This window comes from Emydura macquarii, unplaced genomic scaffold, assembly GCF_026122565.2.
Source record: "Emydura macquarii macquarii isolate MOO-44397 ecotype Brisbane River unplaced genomic scaffold, CSIRO-AGI_Emac_v2 contig_318, whole genome shotgun sequence".
In the NCBI taxonomy this organism is placed as follows: Eukaryota; Metazoa; Chordata; order Testudines; family Chelidae; genus Emydura; species Emydura macquarii.
Genome location: NW_027130455.1, coordinates 2,117,371 through 2,138,728, shown reverse-complemented (window position 1 = coordinate 2,138,728; position 21,358 = coordinate 2,117,371). Strand labels below are relative to the sequence as shown.

At 40.5% G+C, this 21,358-nt stretch overlaps 1 protein-coding gene across 2 annotated transcripts in view; it reads left to right on the top strand.

Annotated features, from left to right (window-relative positions):
• DYNC2H1 (dynein cytoplasmic 2 heavy chain 1) overlaps nt 1–21,358 on the top strand; it is a 410,146-nt gene that overhangs the window by 311,009 nt on the left and 77,779 nt on the right. For both annotated transcript variants that reach the window (XM_067567730.1, XM_067567720.1), the window contains exon 85: nt 9,164–9,253. In XM_067567730.1, coding sequence (XP_067423831.1) covers nt 9,164–9,253 — 90 coding nt within the window. The remainder of the gene's footprint in view (nt 1–9,163; nt 9,254–21,358) is intronic.

Here is a 21,358-nt window from a genome sequence, read left to right as displayed (position 1 = left end):
CCTATTTGCTGTACCGACTCACCTTGTCACAGTTCATTTTATTAGACTGAATAATAAGAAAACAATGTGCTCAGCAGCCCTCAGGAGACACTTAATACTTCTCTCTCACAACAATTAATTATTTCCTGGAGAACTAAGCTCAAAGTGCCCAAAATAATTCTACCCTGCCTTCTCTCACCCATTCTAGCTATGTTGTCTAATTCTATTATGTGTCAGATGCTATTCCTATTGTAAGCCCTATTCTTAGAGCTATATCATTTGTAGATTTCAATTTTATCTGGCTGAATCTTGGCATACGTGTCTTCCCAAAGTGATTTATTTTTTGTACATTTTAAATATTTTTATTCTTAGAATAGTCTAAATGTTTTGTTTTGATTTATAATGGTCACTTGATAATAAAAGGATTAATTTTAAATGTTTAGATTTTGTAGACACCAAGCTTATAATAGTATTGTGCCCAGGAAGATATTAGTGGAACTGTCAAACTTTATAAATACATGGATCATAATGGTTTCAAAAATATATTTATATGGACTAAATTGATACTATAAATCAGTATAAGTCTGCAGGTTCCTTTTTAAAATTTAGTATGACTTGTATTTCTATTATATTGCCATCTTTGGATAGACTATTTCTGGGTGACTGATTGGTAAACTTTCTGCAAATGTAACTTCCACTTCTGAAGGAAAATCTTATCACCTATACTGTATATGCTCACTGCCTGTTATCTCAGAATAATCTGTCTTGATTTCTAAAGGTTTCAGAATTTGTATGTAAAGAAGCTGTTAGCTTGAAATTGCTACAGGATTTCTCTCAGTATAGAACTATCTGATGTGACCACAGTCATGGGCACTTAGAAGTTGAAGTCAAAGGAATTGAAGTTGCTATGGCCCCAATCCTACAAATAAACACTTAACCCACATGAGTGTTTGCTGAATTGTTGCATCTATCTGTAAACAAAGCTGTAGCAGCAATTTAAAAAAAATATAGAAATTAAATTATTCTTCTTTGAGTCCTTACATATATGTATTCCTCTTAGGTGTGCATTTGCCCTGCATGTTGGAGCCAGACAATTTTCTGCAGCAGTTCCCGTCTAGGGAGCACATGAGCCCTGCACATCCTCATGGCACCTCTGAAGGCTGTAGATGGGCAGCGCCATCCCAACCCTACTCAGTTCCTCCTCTCCATCTGTGGCCTGAGTCAAGCTCACTGTGCAGTTTCCCTCACTGTTTTTTCTTCTGAATAGTTAGCCAGTCTAGCTTTCCACCTCATCTGCAAAATAGGAAGTTAGCAGTTAATACCTGTTAGTTAAGTTTATTTTATTTTTACTTTAAAGTTTGTTTTGCTAGTTTCTGTGCTATGCATCTGTGGTAGGCATGCTCACCAGGCTTTAAGGTGTGAGGTTTTTATCCCAGATAGTGACCCCTGTAAACACTGTCTTTGTGCCTCATGGAGGGTCATATTAAAGAAAGATGCAGTATATGGCACTCTTTCAAGAAAAGAACATAGATTTCGAGAGACCTATCCACAAGCAACATCTCATGGAGCAGGCAGTTATACCCCCAAATGAGTGCCCTGCACCTGCAAAGTATGCTAATGTGACTGCAGTTGTTTCTGATGGATCCCTGGTCCTGGCTCTTCTCCACAGAGAAAGAGGTGTCAGTCTTCCTCTCTAGGGCCTCCCTATAAGAAGACACATAAGATGTACTGGGGTCACTTGAAGTCAAAAGAACTCATCTCTTTCATAAAAGGACTTGGAACATCATCAGGACTCTTCAAGTACCCAGAGTAGAGTTGGACCATCAACTCATGTTTACCTGTACCACAACGTGAGGATATCAATATTGTGCCATTGACTCTGGTACCATCTGCAGGACAGCTGTTGAGTCCAGTACTAACAGGCACTCTTTCGGTGCTGACATTGTCAATGCTGACAACTCCATAGGCTTTTGAGACATCCAAGGATTTGCTTTGCCTCTCTGTTCTAGACTCTCCTGTGGTGCACTGGTCCACTGCTTTCATGGCACCTCCTGTGATAGCAGATCTCTAGGTCGTCTCAGCTCGAGTATAGAGGCTGATAGTTATACTGAAACTAATACCAGCTAAGAAACATGTCAAGGGCTCAGCTCAGTTGTTGCTGGTATTGTCTTCAGCTTCACTTTCTGTCTCGAACTCTGTCTTGGTGCTGACAGCCTCTGTACTGGAACAACTGTCAATTTGGGTACTGACCTCAGTTTATACTATGGCACTCATTACTAGGTATTTCCCTGACACTGATTCATGACATTGGTGGCCCCAGTTCTTACTGGCCCTTCAAGCTTTAAACCCCCTGTATTGTCATTTTGGAATCCCTGGGGCGTTTCCCATTCCCCTCAGTCTTGATCATTGGCCTAGACTAGATTCATAAGGTTGCCAGACTATACATTACAACAAAGCAATGTCCAGAGCCACCTTGGTTTGAAGGATGAAAAGAAACTGTTCTCCCACAGCAGCCAGTGCTACAGGAGGAGCCATTGCCTGAGGAACCAATTTTAGCAGAGGAGAAGCCATCTGCTTCTGTTAAACTTTGTTCGTCCTCTTCTGAGGACTCAGCGATCATGGACAGTTCTTCTCCAGTTCCAGATTATTTTAAGTCTCATCAGGAATTTTTTAGAAGAATGGCTGCAGCTTTGGGCATACAATCTGAGTTTGTACAAGAGAACTCTCACAAGCTTTTAGACATTCTCCAGGCTGCTGCCCCTGGGAGAGTAGCTCATCCTGTTCATGAGGCTCTTCTAGAACCAGCAAAGACCTTATGACATATGCTGGCCTCCTCAGTCCCTACAGCTAAGTACACCAACACATGTTATTAGATTCTTATACAGGGCTTCTAGTATTTTTATTACTATCCTGCCTGCAACTCTTTAGTAGACACAACTGTCAGGCTGTCTAGAGTGGCTCACAACTGTGAGTGCCAACCTCCAGGCAGCCTGTTAAGAAACAGGGCACAAACTCCAAACTGATTGTGTGTTCTGTAGTTAGATTTCACCAACCAAGTATCCAGTGTGAGCTCTTCAAGCACTACAACAGCCTTCACATGGAGTCACAAACAGTCCCCTTGAGCACTCCGGTCTATCTTGCCATCCAAGCAAGCCTGCCTTTGTGAAAGATGGTCCCATACACCAAAAATCACAACAATATTCAGATTACTCCCAGTCCCAAAGGACCGTCACTTACCACGTGTCAGTTGCTCTTTAGATCTCACACCAAAGGCAATGCTTGCAGCCAATTCTATAATAAACTAATTAAAGATTTATTAACTAAGAAAAAGAAATAAGAGTTATTTACAAGTTTAAAGCAGGCAAACATACATATACAAATGAGTTAGTGTTAGGTTCCAAAAGGTAATTAAAGCTTCTGCGATTTGCAAGCTTTCTACGTCTTACAGAGCTAACCCAAGCTAAGTAGCTTGGGGATCCCTTGCTTATGCTTAGAAATATTGCCTTCCCAAATTCCAAGCAAGATAGTTATAAAGTTCCTTCTGGTCAAGGATTTCTGGTCTGATTCCCTTTCCCCAGAGTTCAGACTGATGGGACAAATATTGGCGCCTGTCTCCTCTTCATGGGGGATGGAGGTGGAATCAACAAAGTCTTTATCCTTTTCTATTTCACAATGGTCATTTGGTTTCAATGGGCCTTCTTCTGTGCAGGACCAGCATTGTACATTAATTAATACTTCTTTCTTGTTTGAGTTACATAGTTACAGAGATTTACAATGCAAACACTCAATATAACTTTATACCATGGGATACAGATGTTATAAGTGAGATCAGTGTATACAGCATCCTACAAGCATTTCATCAAGATTAAACACATTCTTATAAACTTAACATTTATTTTCACAGTACTAACACACAGGTAGGGTGACCAGATAGGAAGTATGAAAAATCAGGACAGAGTGAGGAGGGTAATAGGCACCTATATAAGACAATACCCCCAAATATCAGGAATATCCCTATAAAATTGGGACATCTGGTCACCCTATACACAAGTGTGATGGGGTACATTCACCCCTCACTGAATGGGGAAGGGTGAACTCCATATTGTGGGCTGAGGAAGCCATGCTCCCTCAGCCCTACTGGGCATGCTCCAAGTGCTCTAGTATAAAAGGGAGCATCTCAGCTCAGTTGTGGGTGGACACCGAGGAGGAAGGACTTGCAGTGGAGGCTCCAGTCCAAGAACCCCAGAACCTGGCCGTGGGAGCCAGAGATGCTGGGACTCTGTCGACTGCCTCAGAACCAGTGAACACCTGACGAACCCCAGAATCACAGGGTGCTACACTCGCAGAGGGATCTCTGGAGACCCCAAAGACACCCAGGCTACAGCTTTAGAAGTCAAGATAGGAAGGAGCCGGGGGGGGAGGGGCTAGTGAGGTGGGGTTAGACATTACCCATGAGTTGTCAGCGCATTTAAGCTGGATCCCCGCTGACCCAGTGGCAGAACCCTTTGCCACTGTCAGGACCCTGAGCTGGGTCCTAGGTGGCAGCCTACCCAACCTGGCTATTGGGCCAAACAACCCCATGGACCAGGGCCACCATACTGACTCTGGCCACTAGGCCTTACTGCCTTGCAGCTAAGGGTGAACCCACTGACTCCATTTGCAGGGACCCATCTTACAAATCAGTTCTCCTTCAAGAACTGCAGATTCTTCCCCCTTTTTTGATCCATAGAAGTTCCCCTTCAACATCAGGGAATGGAGTTTTACTCATGCTGCTTTTTCATCCCCAAGTCCAAAGGAGGTAAGACCCATTCTAGATCTTTGAAATCTCAACAAATCCATCAAGCCTGTAAGATTTTTCCTGGTTTCTCTGGTATCAGTTATTCTTTCCCTAGATTGCAGTGACTGGTTTACTGCTCTGTTTCCAGGATGCCTACTTCCATGTGGCAGTCTCTCCAAGGTACAGGAAGTTTCTAGGATTTGTAATAGTAAGCCAACAATTTCAGTACGTAGTACTTCCCTTCAGCCTGTTGTCAGTCCCTCAAGTACTCACCAAATGAATGGTGGTGGTGGCTGCTTACTTGAGGAGGAGGGACATTCACATCTTCCATTACTTGGATGATTGGTTAGTTCAAGGCACATCTGAACATCAGGTTCTCCATGATGTCCGATACATCCTTTGTCTCTTTGACCATCTGGGATGTATGCTGAACAAAGCAAAATCTACATTAGTCCCAACACAGAAAATCAAGTTAATTGGGGCTGTTAACACACCTCAAACCACATGCAGTGCTTTAGATAAAACAAACAAACAAATGTATTAAGTATAGAAAGATTTTAAGTGATTATAAGTCAGAAGAAATGAAGTCAAATTTGACTAGATGAAACAAAAACCAAACGCATTCTAAACTAAGCTTAACACTTTCAGCAATCTTACATTCTTTAATGATTCTCACCACAGGCTGGCTAAATTCCTTCCCAGCCAGGCTCTCCCCTGGGTCAGTATTTCAGTTGCTTGGTGGTGTTTGTAGATGGCAGTGGGAGAGAGAGAGAGATTGCAAAATGTCACTCCTTTTTAACATGTTCTTTCGTCCCTCTCTGGGGCCTGCCCCCTCGCCCCCCTTTCAGGGTCTGGTGACAAATAGCATCCTTGCACAGCTTCTTCCATACCTGAGTTGGTGAGTATCCCTTTATCAGTGCTTAAGCTAGTCCATTGTTGTGGGAAGAGCTGATTTGTTTTATGCATGCCTTAGTGAGGCACAAACTGCCTCTCTGCTCTTTTTACCTGAATTTGCTTTAAGCTATGAAACACGTTTGGGAACATTACATAGCAAAGCCTCATAACTATTCACATGACATTGCAACAAATATACTACTATAACAATAATGTTCAGTATGTCATGAGCATTCCAAAAACATCTTACATGACATACTTTGCATTTAACAATACACAATTCACTATGAGGGTGATTATAGGGTGTGGAGTGTGTTACACCCATCCACCTTGGAGAAATACATGGAAAAGATCTTGTCCCATCAGTTTGAATGCTGGAAGAGGGAAATAAAGATAGCTGACATGAAGATTTTTCATCCCTTTGCTGTTTGGATTCTTACAAAGGCTGGAGCTAAGAAACAAAATAGCAGAGATCCCCTGGGTTAAGCCCTGAAAAGACATTCAGTGCTGACAGATTACTACATCTGTCACCTTTTGGAACCATAGACTGACCTCATTTGTGCATATAGGTTGCCTGCTTTAAACTGTAAATGACTCTGATTTCTTTTTCCTAGTTAATAAATCCTGAATTAGTTTACTATAGCATTGGCTACCAGCATTGTCTTTGGTGTGCGATCTAAGCTACACATTGTGTTGGGGTAAGTGACTGGTCTCTTGGGACTCGGAACAACCTGAGTATTTGGTGATTGTTGTTGTAAGTGACCATTTATCAGTAAGTGCAACCTGGATGACAAGATAGACTGGAGAGTCCAAGAGTACTGACTGTAACTCCATGGTCAGTTACAGTAAATTACAGTGTTACAATGAATCAGGAGTTCACATTTGTTACTGGGTTGGTGAAATCTAATTATAGAACATATGACTGGTTTGGGGTATCTGCCCAGATTTTGGCAATCTGCCCTGAGGTATGTAGTCATGGTCATGAACCACTCCAGAAAGTATGACACAGACATCCCTTAGATACCTCCTATGATTCTAGAGGTGTTTTGGATGGTGGATGGATCAGAACAATTTATACAAGGACATGCCATTTTTTCATCCTCTTCCACCCAAATCAGTCATTACCAATGCATCCCTGATAGAAGGGGGTGCTCACCTACAGAGTTTGCAAATGTGTTATGGATGGAACAGGAAGCAACCCTTCAATTCAATGTCCTCAAACTCCAGTCAATTTGCAAAGCTTGCCACAATTTTCTCCCTCACATGAAGAAGGGCTTGTCAGTGAAGATACTGACCAACAATACAGACACAGTTTACTGCTTGAACAGACAGAGATGGGCATGGACTGATCAGCTTTGTCAAGAAGCAATGATACTGTAGCACTTTTGCATCAAGGAGGACATTACTCTCTTTGCTGCAAACTTACCAGCTCTGAGAACCAGGTGGCCAATCATCTCATCAGGAGATTTTCCCAAAATCACAAGTGGTCCCTGAAGAACAATGTGTTCAAAACCATCTTTTTAAGTATGGGGTATTCTATGAGGTCAATTTATTTGCAACAATAGATTACAGGAAATGCTCTCAGTTCAGTTCCCAAGTAGGTCATAGTCCAAATTTATTTGTCAACACATTTCTTCTCTAGTAGGGACCAAATCTCATGTATGCATTTTCCCCTATTGTGCTTATCCCACAAGTGATCCTCAAGTTGAACCAGTACCACACCATGATAATTACATCAGCCAGAAGAGTGGTGAGCTTCAAGTTCTCATGGCAAGAACTCCATAAGCAATATTTTTTTCAGAGCTAAGTAGCTTTAAGGCCACATCTGAAGTTCTTAACCAAAGTGCTATCTATTATTCATTTGGACCAGACAATATACTTACCATATTTTATTCCCAAAACCACACTCACATAAGGATGAACAATGTCTACATATATTGGATGGAATGTGAGGATTAACCTTTTATCTGGGTGGGACTAAGGCTTCCAGGCTTTCTCCTCAACTATGTTTTTTATGCTGACAGAAGGAGAGGTCAAGCAGTTACTGTACAATTTCTAGATGGATTGATTCCTGTATTACCATGGCAAACACCCCTCATCCACAGGGACTATTGACTCATTCAATGAGTGTTCATGCTACGTTGGTGGCTTTTCTAAAGGATGTTCACATACTGGATATTTGTAGGGCTGCCACTTGGTCCTCTGTGCATACCTTTACTCATCATTATACCATCATGACTGCTTTGAGGACTGATGCAAATTTTGGATCCTTAAGTAGACTTTGAGCCCCTTTGAGTCCCTTAAGTCTTAAGTACTTAAGTCCTTAAGTATTAAAGTCCTTAAGTAGACTTTGAGCCCCACCATCTAACAGTACTGCTTGTGAGTCATCTGAGTGGACTTGTGCAGCCACTTGAAGAAGAAATAAGACAGATAAGTAACCATTTCAACTGTTGTTCTTAGAGATGTTCTAGCATACATGTATTCCATGACCCATCCTCCATCCCCTCTGCATCCTGTTTTGCTATGTTTTCATGTGAAGGATCTGAGGCCAGGTTGTGGCATTGCCACCTATTATATGACCTCAGGAGGGGACAAGACAACGTACAGGCACATATGCTGTCCTGACTGGTACTACTGCAGAAAATTCTCTGGCATACTAGACACACACGCCTGAGTTCAATACATGCATGCAACCAAGCCTCTTGAAGAACAGATGATACAATACAGGTAAGTAACCATTTTGTATAGCTTTCTCTTTCAGAAGTTATGTTTTTTAAACATAAGCAGAAAAGTTAATGATTTTTCTTTATTTGCTGCGTCTTGTTCTTGTTTGTTCATTTAAATGATTGCAGACAGTAGTCCTTAGACCCAAAGTTTTTCTATTATTTGTATTAAGATTAAGTTTATTCAGTGAAAGGCACCACTGTTTAGCTCACTTTGAATGTTATTCTTTCTTATATACTTTAATGGCCAGACTTCAAAAGTCATCAGCATGCAATAGCTGCTATTGTTCTCAATCACAGCTGTTAGATGCTGAGCGCTTTTTAAAATCTGGCCCTTAATTTTCAAGGGTATGAACCTTCAACATACTCAGCACCTCCTGTGTAGTGCTATGTGCCCTCAACTCCCATTTAATTAAGTGGGAGCACCTTGCAGAATCAGGGCCTACAAAGCTTTACAGGCTTTGGTTAATACTAACCTTACTCCTGTCAAGTCAGTACTGTTAATGTTTTTCTTCACACTATAAAAGGAAAATGCTAGTGTTAGGCCACATTTATCTATTAAACATAGGCTCGTTTATGGCCTTTGTCGCCATAGTGTCTGTGTACGATGTAAGGAGTTTGCAATAGAGCTGGGAATTCATGGTTGTATTTGCAAATCATCAGATCCTTTTTCTTTTTAAACTACATTCAGTCTCCAAATAATTAAATATAATACAAATAGTGGCATTAAAACATAGTAATAATAGTTTTGAATTGTACTGCATATCCGATTAATCTATTTTTATTTTAGTGTCCCCTCACATGGCAGAGCAAGTGGGAGGGTCCAGAAGATCCTTTACAATACCTCAGAGGGCTTGTAGCTCGAGCACTTGCTATCCAGGTAAAGTAGAAGACTCAATTAACTTCAGCACATTAACATTTTTATGATATAGTATACTGTGTACTTCTCTACAGTAGGGCTTGCCAAGTTGCTGTGTGAGACTTAGAAATTGTCTGAAAATAATTAAATAAATTAAAAATGATAAACATGGATGAACAGCATAAGCATCTCAAATGTTGCCCCTTTAACCTTATTGTCAGTGCAGTAACATTGCTGTTCACTTTTACAGCAGTTTTAAATTTCAATCAAAGTTTTAATTCAGGATCTATGGAGAAGGAAGAAGTATCTTAGTCTTTCTTACTGTTTTTATAGAACTCCTGTTATATTTCTAAATGACATGCTATCTAAAATAAAACTGAACCTTTTTATGTAGAAAAGATGGTCCCTTATGAGACTTCTTATAGTTGCCAGTGAAACTAGGGTATGGTTTGTTATGTGATTTTACCAAATTGTTGAAAAAGAGTCAATTTTTTCACAAGATGAGAATTATGTGAATGAGCTGGGGAGAAGAAGGAATCTGTCATTTGGATTCACATGGGTTAGGAGCAATCTATAAAAAAACTAAAATTAGACAATCATATCAAAGCATGAAATAGACTTCATAACCCAGATCTTTTTTTTTTTAAATGCACTGAATTTCTGAAGACACGCTGTTTTATTCAGTGGAATAGGATGGATGATTACCTCTATTTGTCCTAGGTGTGTTCCTAAATGTATAATTTAATTGTAAATTGTGTCTTTAATTTCTGTGGTACTTGCTCTGGAAAAAACAAGTGAAAAAAATAGTTGGACAATAAATTCTGTTCTTCTGTCTGTTGAATTAATGCTTGTTATGAAATGACTTACAGAATTTGTTTTTTAAAGGACTTATACCATATGGTCCAGCATGTATTTGTGATGGCATATGGCTGTAGAGAAGTGCCCTCAGATTAAAATGCTAATAAGAATTAATCCATGTTCATGCCTCATACCAAGAGCAAATATGTCTGTTGTCTGTTTAGGTAGCAGTTGGCTGGGTTGTCATTTATTTAGCAAGAAGACAGTGTAAAAATTAGTTTCAAATCTGTAAGTCTAAGAAAATAGAAATATGTCTCTGTGTGTACACATGTATACGTATTTATGTGCATACATGTAGAAAAACATCTTCCCATTGTCAATAGTAATTGCCTGTCTTGCTTTGTGGTTTAGAGATATTGTATAAATCTCTGGCAGAATTGTTACCGATACTCATACTACATAAGTTTTTTAGATACATTATTCTTTGTCTCTAGATGGCTGGTATGTGTAGGCATTGTTGCTTTTGTTCAAATACTTCATAAGAATAGGGCATTAACGATATTGTTTATAGTTAAAGTCTTGTGCTTTTTGCAAAATGTGAAGTACCATGAAATAAAACTAAAAACAATGAATAAAAGAAAAAGAGAAACAATTAATAAAATGCACTACAGCAGCAGCTCCTGTCCTGCAGGGCTGGGCCCGGCTTCTTGCTCCAGGTGTTGTGACCTAATGCATGGGATCACAGCACTGCTCAGGTTTGACCTTGCCACTCCTCCATGATAACAGAGGGGTGGTCAGGCCAAGTTTTAGTGAGTGGCTTTGTGATGTTGCAGAGCTGCTCAGATTTGGCCTAGTGGCCCCATGATGATGAAGGGGTGGCGGGGCCAAACCTGAGCTGAGCTTTGCTGCATCCCATGCACTAAGTTGCAATGCCTGGACCAGGAAGCCAAGCCAAAGCCAGAGGAATAGGAGTCACCATTGCGGGGTGAGTGTAGGGCAGGCTTCCTCTCCAACACTCCCCACCCTCAAGGCCTGCCCTCCTTATGGGGATGGGGTGGGCTAACACTTGAGCATTCCCCCCAGGATCTCCCACCCCCTGGGGACAAGACTAACCCCTTCCCACAGGGATAAAACAAAATTAAATGAAATTCCTCAAAAAATAAAACAAAATATTATAAAGATTTTCACAGGGCTCTGTTTATGGTACCTCTGTATATGACAGCCTTGCCTAAAGTATTAACAAGCACGTTGCATTCTGTAGTATCAATTATAAATAAAAATCCTCAGAGGAAAAGTGAAATAATACTGATCCATGGGCATTCATTGATTCCAATGAATCAATTGATTCCAATTGTAGCATTCTTGAAATCAATATTTGTTTCAATATATAAAGTTCGTTTCCATATACATTTATTTGTGTATATCATGTCAATTTAATAAGAATTAGCCGCTGATTCATATCTGATGTATCATAAATGTAACATTCACTCAATGTACAGCAGCAGCCAAAACAGCTCATATACTGTTGGGAATCATTAGGAAAGGGATAGATAAGAAGACAGAAAATATCGTATTGCCTCTTTATAAATCCATGGTACGCTCACATCTTGAATACTGCATGCAGATCTGGTCGTCCCATCTCAAAAAAGATGTATTGGAATTGGACAAGGTACAGAAAAGGGCAACTAAAATGATGAGAGGCATGGAAAACTTCCATATGAGGAGAGATTAATAAAACTGGGACTTTTCAGCTTGGAAAAGAGATGGCTAAAGGGGATATGATACAGGCCTTTAAAATTATGACTTTTGTGGAGAAAGTAAATAAGGAAGTGTTATTTAGGGAAGTGGTGGAATCTCCATCCTTAGAGGTTTTTAAGGTTTGGCTTGACAAAACCCTGGCTGGGATGATTTAGTTGGGGTTGATCCTGCTTTGAGCCGGGGTTGGAGTGGATGACCCCCTGAGGTCCCTTCCAACCCTAATTGTCTATGGTTCTATGATTGTATGATTTACTCCTCATAACACAGAAACTAGGGGTCACCAAATGAAATTACTAGGCAGCCGGTTCAAAATGAACAAAAGGAAGAATTTCTTCACACAACACACAGTCAAGCTGTGGAACTCCTTTCCAGAGGATGTTGTGAAGGCCAAGACTATAATGGGGTCCAAAAAAGAAGTAGATAAGTTCCTGAAGGAAAGGTCCATCAATGGCTATTAGCCAGGATAGGCAGGGATTGCTGTTTGCCAGAGGCTGGGAATGGCTGATGGGATGGATCACATGATGATTATCTGTTCTGTTCATTCCTACTGAAGCACCTGGCATTGGCCACTATTGGAAGACAGGACACTGGGCTAGAAGGACCAGTGGTCTGACCCAGTATGGTCGTTCTTATGTTCTTATGTTTTATATTTGATGTCTTTTTGCCACCCACTAATACATGAATCTTCTAAGTTATTTGAGCTTCAGCCTCTCTCAAATTGGGGGAAAAACACTAAGGGTGTAATTTAGAGTTGTTTAATTCCATATACCTTATATTGTTATTCAAACTTATAATAAACACTTCATAAAATTATAGGTATAAATCCATATCTTGGCCAGATTCCAGTGAAATTCCTCCCATGGTTTCAGTTTCTATTTTAAACTGTAGTGTGTGGTTGAACATTGTTGGAAAAACACCTTCTAGAGCTAGCTGGTGGATAAAGTGTTGCTTTTTGGGAGATATTTTTTTCAACTTGTGAAAGGATTTAAGAGAATATGCCCCACCGATGTTCAGTAGGGCTTGTGCTCCTTAATCTTATGCATTTTGGAAAATCGCATCCTATATACCTATATAAGTTTTTTTCCTTTGGACAGCACTTGGGGATGAAAGTAATGTATAAAAGTAAAATTATCAGCCAGCATTTGAAAAATGACTAACTATATTTGGATGCCCACATTGACCCGATCTGAAAAGTGCACCAGCTAGTGCCATTGAAGTCAGTGGATACACATACATGAAATGTGACCCCAGCAATTAAAAAATAAAATAGAAAATCCTCCCAAGAAAAAGTTGCTTCAACAAGAAGTTCTTCAAAGAGACAGGAAATATTTACTTTGCTTGTTTTCTCGTGAGAATTTCTTGTATTAAAAGTGCCTTAATAAACTGCAATTGCATATACATTCTCCCATAAAAGGAAACCCTTTTGAAACTCTCCCAATAATTGTATTGTTAGCATTCCATAATTAATTTGAAACAGATTAAGTTGAGGAATACAAGGTTCACACATTATGAAAATACTTGAAACCTTAGATAATCCATTCAAATAACTTGAATTTCTTTGAAAACAAAAATATGGCAACCTTTTCAAAATTCAGAAAGTGGAAATAGTGGGAGAACCTTTTCTCCAGTTATCAAACTGAGTTCCTTATTAGAATTCTCTCTCTTAAGCCTTTATGACTGTGGTCCGAATGTCTGTCTTATTGTAAAGCACATAAAATGTTCTTCCTTATGATTTTTTTGGAGAGAAATGTTAAGGACAAGGAAAATGTGGGTAAGTCAGTTTAGAGGAGGGGACAGGAGAGTAGAAGTAAAACTATATTGTACTACTAAAAAAACACAGATGGTTTCAGTGGGTTTTGTCCCCACCTTTGTCATGTCAACACCCAAACTTTCTAATACTAAGTATAGTGTTTCAGGCCAGTATTTCTCTAGCTCCTTTTCTCAAACAAACCAAAACATCTCATACTTACAGGGTTGCTTTTTAAGTGAAACTAGGTCACACAGTTCTAACAAAAAGTATCACACTGATATGTTCTTAGATTTCAATGAAGACTGCAAAGAAAGCAGAGAAAATTGCACTGACTCTTCTTCCTGTCCCATATTTATTAATATCCTGACAGAGATATAATCTAAATACCATACTGATTGCATGCTTTCTATTATCTATTTGTATTTAAGTTTCAATAAGTGTTATGGGTTTGATCAAATTGCCTTGAATTAACCCATGATCGCAGGTGATACAGAAACTATAGATGCAAGCATTCAACACTAGTAACCCATTGACTATTTCAAGGTTATCTTTGCAATGAACAAGGTTAGAAATTTAATTGTTATATTTAAATGGCAACTAAGAATCCCCTTAGGGGACGGCATAGACAGACACACCTTTGAATCTTCCTTTTCTTGGATATGATTAAAAGAGTGTGTGGAGATTTTATATATATAGAATCATAGAAATGTAGGACTGGAAGGGACCTCAGTAGGTCACCTAATTCAGTCTCCTGTATTGAGGCAGGATTAAGTATTATCTAGGCTATTTCTGACAGGTGTTTGTCTAACTTGTTCTTAAAAACCTTCAGTGATGGAGATTCCACATCCTCCCTAGGTAAGTAGTTCCAATGCTTAACTACCCTGATAGGAAGATTTTCCTAATGTCTAAACTAAATCTCCCTGTCTGCAATTTAAGCCCATTACTTACTTCCTATCCTTTCCTCAGTGGTTAAGGAGAAAAATTTATCGCCTTCCACTTAATAACAACTTTTTACGTACATGAAGACTGTTATCGTGTCCCCTCTCAGTCTTGTCTTCTCCAGACTAAACAAACCCAATTTTTTCCAGATCTTTTCTCCTAGGTCCTGTTGTCTAGATCTTTAATAATTTTTGTTGCTCTCCTCTGGACTTTCTCCAATTTGTCCACATCTTTCCTGAAGCATGGTGCTTGGAACTGGACATAGTAGTTCAGTTGAGACCTTATCAGTGCTGAGTAGAGTGGAAGAATTGTTTCTCTTGTCTTGCTTACAATATTCCTGCTAATACATCCCAGAATAATGTTAGCTTTCTTTGCAACAGTATTACATTGTTGACTCTTATTTAGTTTGTGATATAACCTCCAAATCCTTTTCTTCAGTATTTCTTCTTAGGCAGTCATTTTCCATTTTATATCAATTGCACAAGTGTAGTAAGTACATTTGTCCTTATTGAGTTTCATCCTGTTTACTTCAGACCATTTCTCCAGCTTGCCAAGATCATTTTAAATTCTAATTCTGTCCTCCAAAGTGCTTGCAACCTCCCCTTTCCCCCCTCCCCCCAGCTTGGTATCATCCACAAACTTTATAAGTGTACTCTCTATGTCCATTATGGAAATTATTTATGAAGATACTGAATAGAATTGGACCCAGCATAGATCCCTACGAGGCCTCACTCTATATGCCCTTCCAGCTTCACTGTGTACCATTGATAACTACTCTCTGAGTACAGTTTTCCAACCAATTTTGCACCCACCTTCTAATACAGTGGTTCTTAACCTTTCCAAACTACTGTACCCCTGAAGCCTGAGTCCCACCCCCACGGGGCTGAGGCATGTAACTTAGTTTCATGGCGCCCCTGTGGCTCCAGGCAATTGCCTTTCTTGCCACCCCCAATACCAGCTCTGCACTTGCGACCCCTCTAAACCCCCAGGTTAAGAAACACTGTTCTAATAGGTTCATCTAGGCTATGTTTCTCTAGTTTGTTTATGAGAAGGTCATGTGAGACAGTATCAAAAGCCTTACCAAAGTCAGAATATATCACACCTATTGCTTTCCCCTATCCACAAGACTTGTTACCCTGTCAGAGAAGGATATGAGGTTGGTTTGACAGGATTTGTTCTTGCCAAACCCAAATTGACTGTTACTTATCACTTTATTATTTTCTAGATGCTTCAAATAGATTGTTTAATCATTTGCTGCATTTCTAGGTACCTACATTAAGCTGACTGGTCTGTAATTCCCCAGATTGTCCTTATTCCCCTTTTTATAGATAAGTACTGTATTTGCCCTCTTCCATTCCCTGGGATCTCTCCCATCCTCTACAAGTTCTCAAAGACAATCACTAATGTTTCAGCGATCTCTTCAGTTAGTTCCTTAAGTATTCTAGGATGTACTTCATCAGGCCCTGCTAACCTGAAGACATCTAGTTTGTGTAAGTAAGGCTATGCCTACACTAGCACTTTTGTTGTGAAAAAAACACACACCCAACCAGCATAAGTTTCACTGACAAACATGGGCATAGTTTGGGTGGATGCAGGGGGGCACCCAACAAAGGCGAGGCATGTGGGGTGTCACATGGGGTAACATGCCACCCCCTCCGACCCCTTTATTTCTGGAAGTGCCAAGCTGCCCTGCAGGGCTTGCTCTGCTCAGCCTGTGGAGGGCAGGGCTGGGCAGCTCTGGCGCCTTCCTTTATTTGCGCTTTGGCACATTTCAGAGGAGGCAGTAGGACAGAGCAGCTGTTTTCCTGTGCTCCGGGTCCCTGCCTTGGCAGCTGGATGCTGCCTTCTGGGTCCCAGTGCCCACCCTTCCTGTACAATGGTGAGTGCTTGTGGGGGCAGGCAAGGGAGTGAGGTGTAGGGTAGGGGGAAAAGACAGTGGGAAAAGGTGGTGGGATGGAGTCGGAGGAAGAGAAGGGATGGGATAGGGTAGGGGACAGTGGGGAGAGGAAGGGAATGGGGATAGGGAAGAGAAGGGGATACAGGCATGGGCGGGGGGAAGGAGGAGCCCAGCATGTGGTGTCCCCTTGGCTGCAGCATAACAAGAGCAGCAGCATCCCTTCAGGAGCCAGTGCTGGAGCAGCCAGCTCCCCCATTAAACCAGACCTTCCTCTCCCTCCCCCAGCACCGGCAGCCCAGGTACCTCTCCAGGCGGATGGAGAGAGATAGTGAGCCAAGATAACTGGCTTCAGTCTGCACGTGTGCGTGCAAGTGCACGCCATGCTTTGCCCCCCAAATATAACAGTCAAACTGTGCCTTTGCCGACAAAAGCACTGGTGTGGACAGCACTATATCGGTGGGAGAGCATCTCCCATTGACATAGCTACTGTCACTCATTGGAGGTGGTTTAATTATGCCGGCGGGAGAGCTCTCTCCTGTCGGCAAAGAGCAGTGACACGGGAGACCTTACATTGGTGCAGCTGCAGCAGTACAGCTGTGCCACTGTAAGGTCTCTAATGTAGACATAACCTAATTCTTCACATGTTCTTTCCCTATTAAAGTCTCAGATCCTACCCCATTTACACTTGGTTAGTCATCCAAACACTGCTAAGCTTTTTGGCAAAAACTGAAACAAAAAAGGCATTTAACACTTCCACTGTTGCTGTGTTTTCTGTTATTGTCTTTCCCTCCTCACTGAGTGATGGGCCTCCCCTGTCCTTGGTCTTCCCTTTGCTTCTAATGTATTTGTGAAGTGTTTTCTTGTTACCCTTTATGTCCCAAGCTAGTTAATCTTTGGCTTAAACCTACCAGTTCTGAGTTTGTTAAAGTCTGCCTTATATATTGTTGTGTATATACTGTTGTGTATTAAGGTTCCTCTACACTCCCACTCTGGTCCCTTTATGCCACCTAAAAGGGCTGGAGCAGCATAAAGAGGACCTAAAAGCCCCATGACAGCTACAGGAGGATTCACTCAGTGTAGGTACTATGGGAGACAGCCATAAGGCTGTCTCTTGAGGACCCTTTATATACCTTACTATGAGGATATTCTGTGGGCGAGGATGCAGTACACAACACTGCAGAGATTCCAGGTAATGCTGCTGCCGATAGGGTGGCGTGGAGATGCTGATATAATTTAAACAGGTGGGCCCTGGGGCTGTCTGTTATCCTAGTGCCCTCCAACAGCCTGCAATCAAGGGAGCACACAGCTGGCTTAAAGCCACTGTAGGACCACCTCCACCCCCTATCTCCCACTGCATGTTCTGTGCTGACCCTCTAACTGAATGCAATCCAATATAGCTAACACAAAACCTAAAAAGCAAGGAAATGAAAAGTTAAACTACGAACAATACACGCTCTGTCTTCATTAACGCATAGACACACATCTCGCCACTAGCACAGTTACAGAGAATATATCTTAACTCTGCCGCAGTAGGGATGCCAGCCTTCCCATGCTCCCTTTCCCAGCCACTCACCCACTTCCACTCGAACAGACCCGACTTTTCTTCCCCTCATCCCATCCAACTACCCTTCTGCAGAGTTCTGTGAAACAACATGCACACAAGTTTGGGGAATGGGTTGCTGGAAGGCTGACAGTCTTACTGAGTAGAACACTGAAACTGATTTATTTTCTTGGAACTCATCAGAAAATTCAACTCTGCTCAGAGATTATGTACTGAACATTTTATGGCAGATGCACTGTTTTTCTTAAGAAACCAAGAAGTTGAACTCCCACTTCAAATGCAAGAAAGGACACAACCTTGCCTAGGGCATCACAGTGGCTCCACCATAATAAATATATTAAACACTTCTTAAAATATGTATATTTTTATTCTGAAATATAAAGTTTGCAATTTATATACCTTGGCTTCCCATTACTTCTTAACCAGGAAAGTAGCTATTCATTACATAGTAAAAAATAATTTAATGAACATTTGTAGATTTTTTTTTTACTTGTTATATTTTTTTCCATATTTCAGAATAATAAATGGAGTATCTTATAAACTAAATAATAAAGAACATATAACAAGGAAATGGGAAGGTAGAGTGCTACATTTTGGGTCAATTCAAGAAATATTTTTGGCATAACAGATTTTACAATATAGATCTCCTTCAAATCTCTGATGGTGGTAGATTCAATGCAAAATATCAAGTATTTCCCCAAGATAGGACTTCATAGTGTGTTTGTCCATGGTGTGTGGAGAGAGAGGTGAGCAAACGAGAGGAGCAACTTGTGTTTATATCAGATAGAAAAGGTAATCGAACATTAAAAACAGCACAATTCTCAAGATGGACACAGATTGACATACAGGAATAAAAGGATATCAGACATTTTCATCTTCACTCGATAACTCTGTCACACTGTCTGGAGTGGCTCACGACCATGAGCACCAACCTCAGGGCAGACTATCAAGAAGCAGGGGAAACACACCACACTGGTTGTATGTTCTATAATTAGGCTATGTCTACACTGCAGCTTATGTTGGCATAACTTATGTCGCTCAGAGGTATGAGTAAATCACCCCCCTGAATCAGAAAACGACATAAGTTACACTGACAGAAGCGCTGGTGTGGACAGTGCTATGTCGGCAGGAGAGCTTCTCCCACCAACATTGCTACTGCTACTCGCGGGGGCTGGAGTAGTTAAGCTAATGGGTGAACTCTCTCTCATTGGCTTACAGCAGCTATAGTAGAGAGCTTACAGTGGCACAGGTGCACTAATGCAGCTGCACTGCAGTAAACTCTCTAGTGTACCAAGCCCTTAGATTTCTCCAACCCAGTAACAAGTGTGAACTCCAAAAGCACTAAAGTCACAGACGGTCCCCTTGGACATTCCAGTCTAGCTTGCCACCCAGGCAAGCTGGACTTATTGATAAATGGTTGCTATACACCAAAGATCACAAAATATTCAGGTTGCTCCCAGTCCCAAGAGAACAGTCACTTACCCCAGGTCAATTTGTACCTGAGATCTCACACCAAAGACAATGCTTGTAGCCAGTCCTATAGTAAACTACCTAAGGATTTATTAACTAAGAAAATAAATGAGTTACTACAAATGAGTCACAATCTATGGTTCCAAAACGTGACAGAGCTGTAGTAATCTGTCAGCTCTGAATGTCTTTTAGGGATAACCCAGGTTGACCCTGGGGATCTCTGCTTCTGTTTTGTAGCTCTGGTGCTCTGAGAGTCCGAACAGCAAAGGAGATGAAAAATGTTCTTGTTAGCTATTTTTATTTCCTTCTTCCAGAATTCAAGGCGATGGGAAAACCCTTTTACATGTATCCTCTTCATGGGTGTCAAGAGTAATTAACAAAGTCTTTGTACTGTGATGTCACACAATAGCCCATTTAGTTTTGATAGATTTGATGAGCAGGAGATGATCCGTCCTGTCTGAGTTCCCAGTTTCAGAGCAAACATTTTGTACAGTCACAAAGCAAAATCTTAATTACCTTTAGTATGTGATAAAGATATTATAAGTGACATTTATACATGGAGCAACTTACAAGCATTTCATAAAGTCTAAATATTAAATACATTGTTATATGTCCAATACCCATCTTAACCATACTAATCTGTAGTTGAAACAGACTGTTTCCAGCAATGAATTTGTCAGTGCTCGGCTGAGGCCTAAAGCCTTGGTAAGAGCTAGTACCTTGTCTGCCAGCATCACAGGCTCTATTTCAGAATCTGACTGTTTAGTCCCATCCCCTATCAATAATCTTCTTCAGAGGTTTATGTTCAGAAGATATATCTCAAAACAGAAAAAGTCTTGTTGTTATCATACGTTGCCTGGAGCTTAGCCAGAAACATCATAAATTCTGAAACCACAATATCAAAAACCAAATTTTAAATCCAGTCAGTATTTTCTTCCTTTATTGAGTTACAGAATTCAGATCAGGAAACACTTATGAAAGGTTATTCTCTTATTGTATTTTGAAAGTAATATAGCTAGGAAAGTCTCCTTGTCCTGGGAATTAGTAAGACTAACAATTAAATATAGCTGGCAATAGGCAAACCCCTTTTAGTTGTTTGCAAAACTAGATGGCATTTCTTGACATATGCAGATTCATTCTTGATATCCAGACTCAGCAGAGCAGTGATTTCATTATTTTAAAATTTTTGATCTTGCTTATCAGCCCACAGTCCTTGTTGTACAAGTCTCTTTAATTTCCTGAGTCTGCTGTGAGCTTATTCTTTGCTTTCTTCAAGCTGTAGACTAGTACCTACATTTTGCAGTTAAATATCAGTGTTGGAGAATTTAAGAACACCCACTTTAATATGAAGAGCTTTGACCATGCTTTACAGAACGGATTGCTTTTTATCTGCTTTCTGAAGCTGCTATCAGTTCTCTAATGGTGACAAGGGGAGGGAGTATACTGTGTTCAGTGACCTGGCACATTCAGAAGCTGAAGCTTAATTGTTAGCCTTTGTTCTTTTGTCTTTCCCCATTCTCAAACATCTCTAGTTTATAGCATAGTTTATAGCATCATCTGGATTATATATAAATAGTGTTCAAATTTATCAAAATAAGCGGCAGCAGTTTGTAAACAGATACAGAATGCTGTGTCTGTATGTATTTTTAAAGTTTTAGCAATTCAGTAGGTTGTATGACCAATAAACCCTGGGTGATGATATTCTGTCTGTGCCCATAAATTTGCTGTGAATGAACAGCAGACTGCAGTCTTCATCACTGATATAACTCCTAGGCACAATTATTCATATATATCAGGAATCACAGGTAGAGGGGTCAATTCCAAGAAGGGGCCTAATACCAACATTCCATTTTATATTATTGTTCGGCAAATTCAGATCCTTATATCTAACTCACACAGTTTTGGTGAGGGTTGTATGGTAGTTCCCAGAACAAAAGAGAAGACCTTGCATTG